The sequence below is a fragment of the Colletotrichum aenigma genome, assembly GCF_013390185.1.
Source record: "Colletotrichum aenigma strain Cg56 chromosome Unknown KSG_Cg56_contig05, whole genome shotgun sequence".
Classification (NCBI taxonomy): Eukaryota; Fungi; Ascomycota; class Sordariomycetes; order Glomerellales; family Glomerellaceae; genus Colletotrichum; species Colletotrichum aenigma.
Window position 1 is genome coordinate 778,076 of NW_023500911.1, and position 13,976 is coordinate 792,051.

General features: G+C 49.0%; 1 protein-coding gene across 1 annotated transcript; it reads right to left on the reverse strand.

The window, feature by feature from the left end:
• Positions 1-247: 247 nt before the first annotated feature.
• CGCA056_v007866 (putative hydrolase) lies at positions 248-1,838 on the reverse strand (the record flags this gene model as incomplete). Its single annotated transcript, XM_037323114.1, has 2 exons — positions 248-1,161; positions 1,214-1,838. 2 exons carry the CDS (start codon positions 1,836-1,838, stop codon positions 248-250), a joined length of 1,539 nt encoding a protein of 512 aa, XP_037178663.1.
• Positions 1,839-13,976: the final 12,138 nt, after the last annotated feature.

Below are 13,976 nucleotides of genomic sequence, written 5' to 3' on the forward strand. Positions count from 1 at the left end.
CGTGGCTCTCTGCTCAAACGGAAGTCATCATGTATGTACGTAGCTCAATGTTTATATGACATTACTCCGGCAAATACTTTTGATCTTCGGTCGATGTCCTGAGGGCTTTAGGAATCGATCTAGTAAATCTTTCCAGTGCGGCGAGGGTGTTAGCTTACAACGGCCCGGCCCTGGGTTCGAGGAACAAACAACACATGGGAGTATCGAAGAAAAGCCGTCAGAAACACCATTCTATGTCATCTACAAACTAACTTGGAAGTACCGTCCCGGCTGGCGGGATTTTCAAGTTGATCAGGTAGTCGTCAACCGCTCTAGACGCATCACCCTTGTTGAGGTAGCTAGTATGCCCGGACCCCTCCCTCAAGATCAAGGTCGCATTCTGGAACTCCTCCGTCATTCCCACCGCGTACACCAGACTTGTGGCGGGGTCGAAGCGAGAGTGTACAAGAAGAACAGGGTTCTGTGTCGCCTTGACACTCAAAGCCGTTCGCGGGTTGGTGATCTTCACAGGATACCCAGTGCAATCAATGACTCGATGCCAGAATTCACCCATACCAGGCGTAACGGTGAAGGCCCTCGTCATGTCAGCAACTCGTTGCACTTCGATATGACTCTTAGCTGCGAAGAAGTGACCATCCTGGCATTGAACATTAGTAATGGACAACGAGCGGCTGTCTGTAAAAATGTCTCCTGACAAGAGCCCCGGGCTGAAGAAAGAGCCATTTCCAGTGGCTCCGAGTTTGAGCTGTTCCGCAAACGTTTTGCGCTCTGAGGGAAATTCTAGGGTAGATCGAGCGGCGCCTATCACGTTGTTGGCCGTAGCGAGGGGAAGACACCTGGTCTTGACTGTTCCATCGCACTCTGCAGCCTTCAGGTTTCCGGCATTAGCGACTTCAAGGATCTTATTCCAAGTTTGTCTAATGTCTTGGCCGCCCTCCCCACAGTTGGTGGCATTGGCTTCACAGAATTTGAAGAAGTCCTGGATTGTCGCGTCCAACGAGGTTGCCTGCGTCATGATGTTCGAAGCAAAGGCACCGGTATGCTGGAGCATGCCGTCGAGAGCCATGGCTCTAATGGTATCCGGGAATAAAGCAGCATATTGCGCCCCTAGTTGAGTTCCATATGATACGCCGAAGTAGTTCATCGGCTCGCCACCAGCAGCTAAGTCCAGTCAGCATATCCTAAAATGCAACCGTTAGACGACACGACTTACCAACTCTGACAGCTTCCATATCCTTCGCCACGAATATCGTGTCCATGTGATCGAATAACGGCCCAGTCATGGCACGGCATGATTCCCCGAGAGCCTTGTTGTAATCGAACAGCTTCTGAAATCCTTCTGGCGTTGTCGCATCGAACTCGCTTGGCTGATTGGCTAGGTTTGTGTCGCATTTCTGTGGTGTACTCAACCCGACACCTCGAGGATCCATCCCGATGATATCAAACGACTCACGCACTGCGTCGCTGATATATATCCTTTTCGTCGCCATTCCAAGAACCATGCTCGATGCGGCGCCACCTGGCCCTCCTGGGTTCACGAAGAGATTGCCAACTCGCTTTCCGGTGGCGGGCAACTTGACGATGCCCAACTGGATCTTAGGACTATCCGGCTGCACATTGTTGTGATCGAGTGGTACTGAAAAGTTGGTGCATTGAAGCTGCGACGTGGCGTTGACTCCACGGAACGGCCGTATGTCGGTTGGGCAAGCGCTCCATGTGATCTGGGCTGGTAGATCCTGTTGTACTGGGCCAACCGGCTGCGGGATCATGGCAGCGATGCCAGCCGATACACGGGGGGGGAGACCCAGCAGTAGGCTGAGGATCAACAGGTAGTCCATCTTAACGAACGACTGCCTCTGGATTGTCCGTGTTGTGACAGGAGTTCGTCCACGGGCTGCACAACATAGCCGAAGGGAACTGCTGCCATCAGCATACTTTTAAACGTCGAACCGCTGATCTGACCCATTGAATACCGTTTGTCAGGGGCATCTGCCACGCATCATGACACGGAGACAACCCTGAGTCAAGGAAGCTTTTGAACTTTGATCAGGGCGACAAGCCACCAAATTCGCGTTTCCGCCCGGCAAAAATGTCTCGTGGACGTATCAGTCTTGGCCCTGACCAGGAACACCTTTGGTAGGTGAGAGGAAACGGCAAGGAGGGAAGGGCAATTAGAGTTTTTAAGCTTGGATTTTGGCATGATACCACCAATCATCCCGCCGGTTGTGTGAGAAAGTGTAAGCAGCTAGCGGCAATTCAGGAACGGCGTTTCCAGGAGCCAACCTAGATGCCGCCGCGGTAACTCCCGTGGACTTCTCCGAAAATCCGATAGATGCGAGATAGTCATCGTGTAATTACGTTCACGAATGGGGTGAAACGCTCGCCTATGCGACTTAAGGTTTGCTACTGTATGATCGCTTACCTCCGAACGATGAACTGTTGAACGGGAGATTTGAAGAGTGGCTTCGGTATTAAGGCCCATCGCCGAGGAAAAGCATGATGCGATACACTACTGGCTATGATTTAGCAGTCGCCGTATTCATATGTGATCCTAGCTCTGTGGCTATCCTTGCCGTACCGCCAGGTACCGACTTTCTGTCTCCTTGCTTCTCATTCTACAATGATTGAATGACGCCAACCAGTGGTGATAAATGCAATGTCACAATCTGGTCGGGCCCGAAAGACCTTCCGGCTCTACCAATGACATTCGTGAGGCCGATTGCCTCAGCCATGCGATAACTATAGTCAAGTACCAGACCGAATACAACGGTCATAAATAGCAACGCGGAGAAAGCTAGCCCAGCCTGACGATGCTATTGATTTGATTGTGGGCGCCCGCGAATGTCACGCATTGGAAATCGACGTAGCAATGCGGCGGGGACAGCTCCTCAGCAAATCTTCTCCTTTCATGAGAGGATAGGGGGGATGGAGCAGCGGATCACCCGCATCGACAACAAAAGTCCATCCTTTCAACCACTGAGCCCTTTCGATCTTGACAGGCCTATTTTTGCGATTAAATTCGGGGTGTTTTCCAAGACGCGGATGTACATCAACTGTCGAGCGTTGAAATCTATTTTCTGCGATGCTTCTCGTTGGCACGTTGTGTTGTGCGAGCCATTTCCTCCCTTCGATATCAATCTAAAAATTGCTCTCTAAAACCATCAGTTACAAGAACTCAGCTAGAGCTGCCTACACATGTATGGAGAGGCATCTTCTCAGCTCAGATGGCAATGTCACTTTGAGCTTAACAATTGGAGGATTACCTGCTCCCTCAAAGCTTCTGTTGACCTGCCATGTCTCCGAAGGGACTGCCAGCTCCTGAGCGGTGCCATTCCTGATCATGGTACGAGGCAAAGAATCTGTCTCGCACACTTCAAGATACCTTCCACGACAATGTGGCATTTGTAAGGGGACGAGTTTAGCTCCTTCTGTGACTTAATAGGGTGCAACCTCAACATCTCAACCCGAATAAATGCGTAACCTTCCAGGCATCCAAGGATTGAATGCAAAACCCAGGTCTTTCCGAGTTTTGACAACCCTTGGTCACAACTGCTTCCAGAAGGGACATTGCGAGGGAGGGAGACCGGGGGGGGGGGGGGGGGGGGGGGGGGTGTCTTCTACGAGAACCAGGAAGAACCAGACCCAGGGAAAGGAGGGCAATCGGGACGCCGTGCCTCCCACTCCTAAATTTTCTGCCACCGTGCGAGGCTCCATGTTCTGGTTGTTTTGTTGAGTCAAATTGTCCCTCAGACTATTGTCCAACGTTCTTAGCATTGGCCAGCCATGAGGGTGAACCCGCTAAGATCAAACTAAGCGTCATCAATGGGACGACTCTGTACTGTGTTGACGATTGTGCCAATATTTTCATATCCATATCCATCTCAATCTGCCCGGGAGGAAAGGGACTGCTTGGACAGTGGGCGGCAGGGCATCCTTCTCCTTACATCATGTCCGGATGGCGCCTCCCTAGGTTGGGTGGTACCTCCTAGGGAAGGCGACATGCATGCGTGATGGCAGGCACGCTCCAGATTTCCCGGGGGGTGTTGAAGATCTGCGGGTTCAGAGAAAACAGTGATGATAGCCCACAGCCAGCTCTCCCAAGTAATTTGGAGGCTGCATAGATGGCACATGTTCTGAGTTTTCTAAAGCAAACTGGGAGGAACCAAGAAAGAACGTGCGTTGAGTTTTGGCTTTTGGCTACGATTCCCGTCCGCAAGCGCGAGACTCTTTACATGCTAGTTTGTTACTTTGGTGAGTTTGTGCTTGGGTCGTTGATGACGAGGGTTGATGCTGAAATCTCGGGAGTTCCGCCGTGACTGCCGCAAGTTGATAGTTTCTCAATCATGATCGCTTAGAACCAATCCATGCCCGAATCACTGAATTCGGAGAACACCAGAAACGTTGCGATGGAAAAAGATAATTTAGTGAATAACACCAACATGAAAAACTCGCATTTTCCGCAGCCTTCGCACTTACTTATCTTCGTTATGTTGACCGAGGCGGCCAGAGTCATATGGCTTATGGAAACATCTTGTGAGATAATTACGCGTGCACGGATACTGGCGGGATCCATTTGTAACGTGATGAAAAGAATTGTCTCGAGCTCCTGCGCGCTAACAGTTAAAACTTTACGGATTTGTACTTTTATCACTTCATCCATATATGCTGCTCTCGTATATGCGCAGTGCGACAGCCAATCCTGGGTTTGTATGATGACTTTGCCAAGCTGAAGGGGTAGGTCATCTGGACAGTTGACGAAAAGACTGGTGAACATTTGGATGCTTCGGTTACGTCTTCATTAACCTAGATGAAGCTCCCCTTAAAGAAGTGATGTTACTTGATGTTACTTGAATACGCAGCGTTCGCTTCCATTTCTGAGAGGAATGGAAGGAGCTGTACAACATCTGCCCTTAGGAGGGAGGGGATATCAGGCTGACCCGCGGAAAGCAGGGCAACCCCCCCCCCCCCCCCCCGGCCGTTAGACTCAATGATCGATGAAACGAAGAGCCGAATTTTTCCTTCCAGGCCTTAGGGAAACCTCTCTTTTGAAATTGCCTCAATTCCCCATCTCTCGCTATCATCCACTTACAGGCGGAGATGCATCATTCAGAAGTGGGAAAACAGGCCCCACCCCCATCTTCTGTGCTTGTCTCCCACTTACGGCCATGATAAGCGACCCCACCTACGGTTCATTGAGATGTATAAGTAATGTTTTAGTCTCATCGCGTCTAAGATGAATTAATCGTCGTACTGAAGCCAGTAAAGTCCGCTCTTGATTGTCTGTGGATTGAGACGTTATCTTCATCAGTATGTTATTCCCTCGCCATGCACCACTACCTGCTCACATATACAAGTGTCTTCGTCCGAAACCGAAAGCATTACGGCTGTTCTTCACGATTACGGCGCGGCTCTCAAGAGTCGTAATGTGGAAGAAGCTGTCGCTCTTTACACATCCGATGGCGTGATCATGCCGCCTCACTTCACAGCCGCTGCAGGCACCACAGCTCTTCGCGAGTCCTACACACGCATATTCTCTAGTATCCAACTGATCATCAAGTTCTCTATTGACGAAATTGTGATCATGTCCCCCGAGTGGGCATTTGCAAGGACCACAGCTGAGGGAACGAAGACGATGCTGGCGACGCAAGAGTCGGAGGATCATGCCAACCAGGAGCTCTTTATCATGAAGAAAGAAGATGGGAGTTGGAAGATTGCGAGATATGCATTTTCCACCATGAAGCCTTTAGTTCAGAATGGCGTCAGGAGAAGTTGAATAGTGTCCCTCTCAGATATGTCCGAATTCCTAAATATTACGTGCATACTCGACCGCGACCGATCGCTACCGACCGCGCATTCACTTGATTTACACGTTTGTGATGACGTAAGAGGTCAATGTTGCGATTCAAAGCCCCATGAGCACCTTAACTCGACAAGAGTATTTGTATCACGCAGCACCATATTGTCTTCTCACTGCTCCCATAACTGCGTCTAGTTAGCCCAATTAGTTACTTCGTAGCCTTTCGTGGACGAGCGTAAGGATCTACAACCTAGAAACATATTTTCATATAATTATAAGGCTTCAGATCAAGCGTCGACCTGTGACTTGGCTGCTCATCATATCGCATACTTTCCCTGTAAATTTCTACATAAGTACCTACCTATAGATCAATGTTAAACATAGGCCAGACATTTTCCTTCGTCTTTTACTATCCTTTGCTCTCAGTGGTCACTGAAAGCCTGCAACTTATGTCTCCAAAGGTGAATATCGATGATCTTTCGGAAATCCCCAAGCTGTTCGAACCCATTTCTTCCCAATGCCTCCTTTTCTCTCTGTTCCCTCGAAGCTTCCTTGACGACATTGAGTGGCGACACCATGTGTCTCCCATGGCATTCGTTGGGTGTCAGTGGCGGTAGAATCTCGTCCATAGCTGCCCACCAGACGTCATGAAGCACAAACAAGTTACCCCCAGCCATCAGTCTCCATGAAACCCAGTGAGACATTAGGCATTCTAGCTGCCTGTTCAGCTCCCAATCATCGCTCTGAATGTGTCGTACCTCCTCCTCTGGGATTCGGTCGACCAAAAATGGTGCGTTTATGTATGAATCCTCTCCAACAGCCTCGCCCTGCCTGCAACAGGTATGTGCCATTCCCAATCGTTCAAAAAGCTCCAAACGAGTCATTTCTCGTGCAAGGACTTGTTCGTCGTCACTACTGATATCCCATAATTCAATCCATCGTTGCAGCAGTTCGAGACGGCCCAAAGACTGTACGCAATGTCGAGGATTTGGTGCATGGCAGCGTAGCATTATGTGCAACGGGAGACACCCAAACGATGAACAATAGCACTTGCAAGTGTCTGTGCTTGTATGGAAATGAGTAAAAGCCTTTGGGGTATCTCCCCTATCCCACTCAAATGAAAGTAGGCGCACGGAGCCGAGGAAAGCGAGATGGAAGAGAATGTTCGGCCAATCCCCCGCTATTTGACTCGTCAAATTAGCTCCATGTGCTAGAAACCACTTTGCAATATCTCCGCCGCCGAAGGAAGGAGGCCCGAAAGCGTGATGGCTGAACGAACGTCTGATATGCCTGAACATTGGTGTTTCCCCTGCATCGTCGGCTTCGTCAACGTCGCAGAATCCAAAGTCGTAAAGGGTCTGGAAAATGTCCCCATAACCTTTTATGGACGAGTTTTGAGGGCTTAGCGGAACATCTAAGAGAAAATTGTACGCCGATAGCATACTGCAACAGTCGAGCTCTGGAGCTATTGGTACTCTCTCTTCTAACTTGCGGAAGAATGCTCCTGCATTGCCATTCAAGAAGTTGGATCGGTTGATTCTCTCATTCTGGAAATCATTCTCAGAGAAAACCTGAATGGCAATTTCATACAGGCGCTCTCGTTTTTTCCGCAGCGCCGAGACAGCAAGTTTCAGTATATCAATACTTTTAGAAGCAATGGCCTCTCTGAAAATCCAAAGTGGTGAACGAGTCATCGCAAGCCGGCGGGGATCAAGACCCTGGGTAAATATCGCTTGCCTCGTACACAGGAGAAGTCGCAGTGAACGTTCGTCTCCAGATCTGCACGCCAGACTTATCGCAGGCGCCGCATTGAAATTCTGCTTCAGGAGATATTCGATGCCTGTAGGCCATCCCAGGGCAAGCTCCATGTATGTACGCTTTAAATGATGAAACTTTTCCGTCGAATAGTGAAAGCACGGTTTGGCCGTGAGATGTTTTACATTATCCATAGACCGGTCTAGTATTGCCAAAGCTAAGGCGTCATATTCGAGAGCTATACGACGGAGATGTCATCTCAGTAAACATGCTACACAGATACTAATTTTTGCTGTGCTTACCTTCAGCAATTGCAGGGTGATTGAGCAGTATCGTCAGCGGCAAATCGCCGAATCCGTATATATAGTAGCCTTCATCGCCATTGTCATCCACGGAGGTCTGGAAAATATCGATGGCGCCTTCAGCTACCATTGCATCGTAAAATGGCACCTCCGAACCAAGGCCCCCGTGTCCGGTGTGTCCTCTTTCGATCAGATACTCTGTAGCCGTGATGTAGTCACGAACCCACGATCCTCTACTAAAGTTAAGCCGACACTTCTCTATGAGCGTAAAGCCTTTGCTCCTTAAAGACTTACCTATATTCACTTGCAATACTATAATGACGTGACCGCTCGTCAAAAGCCGTCTTGGCTTGATAGTCGATATTGCATTGATTTAACGTGCGCAGGAGCATTTCAAGTTGAGGCTTAAACTTCTTCCAATGCTCTTCAAGCAAGACAAGAAGATTGCAAAACTCCTTTGCGACAGACCATTAACCAAGTCGCCTGTTACATAAGGCGGATTCGAGACTCACGAAAAGTATGGTAGACCCGTTTTCGTCCACCTCAATTCCAGAGAATGTGCCCTGCACTATTTCATTGCGGATACTATTAGTTAGGCTTTCAATGTGGTCAGTTGTGCAGGGCTTCCATATGATTTGAAACTGGTTTTCTCGGCTTCTGAGATCGGCTTGGGTGGAGTAATCGGTTATCCAGGTACGCTTCCTGTCCCAACTTTCCCAATTCTCCACTGTCTTCCTTTCTGCACATGCGTCTAGAAGCGTATCGAAAGCCGAGAATATTGTGGATTTTGAACGCTGGACAGTCTTACGTATCTTCAAAGGTGGCACCACAGTCCAAGCTCCAGGCCCAGTCGATGCACCAATTGATATCTCCAGTAATCTACTGATCAATGGGTAGAGACTTGCGCTCACAGAGTATCTCCGTGTGAAGACGCCGGAAACACGACGAGGACAGTTGTCCCTGTGCTCAGACTTCTTTAGGCTTTCAACCTGAAAATTCCATACCCTCGCGATTCGATGTTTTGTCTTGGTTCGGCAATCACATAGCCGAAAATGTTGCTTTCGGTGGTTTGAAAAATGCAAAGCATCTCGCAAGGCTGTGGGTCTGTGCATCAAAGAGATGGCCAGGCTATTCTGTAACGAAATCTGGTCTTGCTTTGTCATGGGGGTGATTCTGAGGTCATCAAAGCCTACGCGCGATCCGATGGGACTTCTGGCTTCGGTTCCTGAAACTGCAAGAAGTAGCTCATTGCGGATAGATCGAAGCTCATTGCTCATTATTATCTCCTGGTGATGTATCATTCTTTCCATTTTCTCGTGGGTAAGTTGGATTCCTATTAGCACTTCAGAGCCGAAGGTGGATGTCTGTTGATGAATAGAGTCTGCTGTCGTGCTGACATGATTGATTCGGTTGTCCAAGGAGCCGATAGTTGCACCAAGTTGCGTCGTCTTCTCATAGATGGAAGTTAAATGTTCAAATGACCGGGCCTGATTCCGCTGTATCATTGATGAGGCATCCTTCAATGTCGTCCTTTCGGGGGGCATTAGAAGCAACCCATGATCGAAGTTAAACAAGAATCCACGGACCTGAAATTTTCTTGACCAACCAGGCCCGCGATGTTCAACTCCCCAATCAATTCCAAGTTGAGTTTGTCTATTCTTTCCAATTTCTGCTGGATAACGGATTCGCGTGTCTTTGACACGAGTGCGTTCCAAAAGTGCTGTGCTCTCGCAAGCTTGCCTGGCTGAGAAGCTTCGACAAGCGGCTTCAGGACAGCTTCCGCTTCATCAACGGCAAACCGTAAGCCATCGCAACCGGCGGATAAACGGCGCAGCGAATCGGCTTCAAATGGGTCATCTGCAGTGGAGCCGGCATCGAGAACGTGTTTGCAAACGTAAGTGACCCTCTCGCTCGACCTTTCAACGTCATTCAGATGCGCGGCAGTCTGGTTGGGTATGTCGCGGAATTCTCGGATCAACTTGATTGTCCCAAGCAAGGTGCTGGTCGCGCACTGAACCAATTGAATCGAAGCCGCAACGCCTCCGAGAATACTCAGGGGATCAGCCATGGTGAGATCACGCCGGCGGAGAATGAGTGGAAGGGTGTTGCTACTCAATTCTCCATGCTCGAAGAAAGTGACCTTGGATGGATGGGTCGGGGGAACAAAAATGGGGAGAAAAAGGAAAGGAAAGGGGAAGGGTGACAGAGGGCTTCTTGAGGAGCCCGAAAACAGCATCTGACAATTCTGCATGGAACGGAGGGAGGTCTGATGATGACGTTCATTGGCCCGCCCCGCAGCTTGATATGCACGCGGATACCCATCCCCAGCCTGCTTGACCTACTCACATGGTCGACTGGGAGATTCCTGCGAGAACGCCTAAGGCAGTGCAAAAGTCGTCAGTGTCTGTACTCTTGACGAGCCGTGGTAAAGCATGTAGCCTGGACAAGGCATTGGAAGTAGGTGCTAGGATATTGGGATGGCGACTTCTAGAGGTTCTTTCGAGATTAATCCATTACACTTGATCTAGAGCGTCTGGGTTAGAAGAAGTTAATAGGCAATACACTGTGACAAAAACCTTTCAGGCGACTTTGAGCTTACCCACGGCGTAAATCTGATACCAACTTACTGGCAGCTAGTCATTGAATGGTCTAAGTCTCCATCAGTAAATTAATTGATCACATTACTTAGAGAGAAAAATTATTAATCTTCAGGCTAGATGGCGTTGACAAATGTATCTACGCAAAATGGAAAGAGCAACATGATCATCCCCTGACAAAATTGTTCCGGTTGACCATGGAACCCAACTGCCTGAGCTCATAAGCTGGGTGCTTTTTTTATTCCGTTTTCGATCGCAGCCTGTTTCTGATTTTTCTCCTGTGCCTGTTGTTTCCAAGTCTCTGTTCTGTCCAAGCAGTCTGAATCTCTTCTTGCGTCAGTTCCCTGAGCGACGAGTCTTCTCTGAATACCAAATTTGAACATCATCCAGGCGTCTTCTGCTGAAGTAATCATTGACAGCTTCTTCAAAGTCTCTGCAACCTCCGACACCACTCTTCTCCAAAGTCGCCAGCTCTTTTCTAGCCCTAGCGTCCCTAATCGAGGCTTTCGCTTCGTCAGAGTCTGAAGGCCTCTCGTAGCCTGAACGAAGCCATTTGGGCGGGCAGGACTCCTCATGCGTCAAGGGCGGCAAGATTCCATCCATAACCGACCACCATTGCTTTTCGAAAACAGCCCTCTCGGTCGCTGGTGCCGCAGCTTTCCAGACATCATACCAGTTCATCAGAAGCTCAAGCTGCACATTAAGCCCTGTGTCTTCAATTTTCAGAAGCTCCCTTTCCGACTGTGGAAGATGGCAAACCTTGAGCCCGGCATATGTGTCGGGCGAGTCAATGGCTCTGCAACACGTATGTGCCATTCCCAACCTTTCAAACAGCTCCAGTCGAACCGTCTCTTTGAATAGAAGGCCTTGTGTTTCAATCCCAATTTTGTATTCCTCAATCCAGCGGGTCAACAGCGAAAGTCGGCCAGCTTGATGGACGCAGTTTTCGCCCTCAAGCTCGCAGCGCAGAAGCACATGTGTAGGCAGACATCCGAAGGAGGAGCAGTAGCACTCGCAGTTGTCCCCGATTCCATGAAAATCCTTGACTGCTTCTTTGGTGAGAGCCTCCTTGTATCTATGGCTCCGTTGTCTGGGCGTCATCCTCAGCTCAATTGCAGCAAGATAAAACAGAATGCTGGGCCATTCTCCCTCCATCTTTGTCATCGGACTCGCCCCCCGTTTGAGAAACCAGGCTACAACTTCTTCCGGGTACAGAAAGCTGGAACTCATTGGGGCTGGACTGATCTCTCTTCTGACATGCTTGAACATTGGAGTTTCTCCCGACTCATCCATTTCGTCCACTTCAGTGAAGCCCGCCTGATAGATATTTTCGAAAATCTGGCAAGCGTTTTGGGCTGGCATAAAACTAGTCCCCCATTTGTGACTTTTGAAGTGGTAAGGAGATGCCATGCGACAGCAATCGAGCTCTGGTGGTATTGATCTTTGCGCCCGCAATCTGTTGTAGATGGATTCTATGTTTCCTTTGACGAAACGCGACTCCTCAAGGTTCAGCTGTCTCGCTTCATCGGCAGAGAGTGTTTCCAAGGCCATTTCGTAAAGCTTCTGACGTCTCTCTTTAAGAGATGAAAGAATCAGATGTTGAATATCATCCCGCTTCGATATGATTGCGGCCCTCAACGACCAAAGTGGGCCTCGCAACGTTTCCTTGACTGTGCTGTCGAGACCTTCCGTAAATATCGATTCTTTCGACGTGAGAAGAATTGCCAAGGCTTCAGTATTTTGCGCATAGCAGGCAGCCTCTATAGCTGCCGCTGCAGGAAAGCCTGCTGAAACCAGTTGTGTTATTCCTGGTGTCCAGCCCATCGCAAGCTCGAGATGAGTGAACCGATTCTCGTAGGCTTCAAGCCTGAGTGAGGATGTCCTCTTCGAGATCAATCGCTTTACGTCATCAAATGATTGACGTATTACTGCCAGGGATAGATCGTCGTAGTCCAGCGCTGTAATGAATGTTATCACTTTGCTCAATTGATTCTGTGCAAGCCGTACCCACCTTCGGCGACTTCGACGTGACGTTGCAAGAGATGAACGGACCAAGGTTCAAAATGGTACCGACTCACGCTGTCAATCATGCCCTGCTCTACTAGATCAGTGTAGAATGGTACGTGTTTGCCCAGACCGTTACCGGTTGCGTAGCCGCCGTTGAAGAAATACTCCGTTGCTGTAAATTCCTCTAAAGAATTTGCGAGACTGTCGACACCTGTCAGCCTGTCACTCAGAATGTAGCGATTGTTCCAAACATTTCACAAATTAAACATTGAACCTACTAGCTGGAGGGTCTGCCTGCAAGATGATCCCAAAATTGTGGCTTGCATACAGCCTTGGCCTGAGTATCAACGCCGCATCGAATAATCGTTGTGATGAGTTTTCTCAGTTGTACTTCGAAGCTCTTCCACTGCCTCCCAAACAAGACTAGAATGTGATAGAACTCCTAAGGCAGTTAATTATTGTTAGGTGCCAGACGCTAAGCAACGAATAGAATCAACAGGCTCACAAACAGGATGGTCAAGCCATTTTCTGCAACGTCAGATCCAGAGAATCTGCCGCATGATGTCTCTTTTCGCAAAAGAAATTCTATGTCCTCCAGATGCCGACCTGTCTCTGGACTCCAAACATACCGAGCGTCTTCCCAGCCTGCTCGAAATCGTTTTTGGTCCGACCTCTGGGATCTACGATAGATTCTGTGGTCGTTCCGCGAAGCTGACTCGATCAGACATAGCTTTGGAAACCTCTGGAAAGCCTGAAATATAGGTGATTCGGATCGTTTAACAATGTTGTTTACTTTCAAAGGCGGCATGATCGTCCACCCCCCTGGGCCTGTAGCTGCACCAAGCGTAAATTCAACGACCTTGTCAAGAAGCGGATGTAGGCAGACAGTGAATGAATAATACCACAACCGCCATCCCGAATGTCGCGAAGGGCAGTCATCGCGATGTGAGGACTGGCTAAGGGCATCAAACCCGATGTTCCCCTTCCTGAAGGTTGCGCATTTTGATTTGGGCCGGCATGAGCAGGGCTGAAACTGATCTTGATAAAGGTCCGGTACGCTGAATTTGTTTCTCATCGTCGCAGAATTGTTCACAAGGGGAAAAATGTTGCTCCTCTGTGATGCAAGGTACCGCTCTTGTGCAAATCTTTCAGGGCCGTTGGCGTTCATTTGTGGAACTGCGGTTAGAATGTTTCTGCCCATGGCAATTAATATCTGATCGCTAACGCGTTGTAGCCCATCGGTGACCTGAACTCCTTGTTGGCGAATCAATCTCTCTATAATCTCGAGCTTCGCTTGCATTTCGAAGTCTCTACTCGATGTTGTGACTCCCAAATTTTCCAGGTTTGCGGCGACACGGCCTATTTGATCAGACAGACGGTTCGAAATTGCAAAAGCCCTGTCATTTGGTACCGCCACAGACTGAAGTCTCGAAACGATTTTATCGCGAGTCAAAGCAATTTCGGATTCGACTTTTGCTTGCGATTGCCCCACAAGCCCGTGAATAGAAAAGCTGCAAA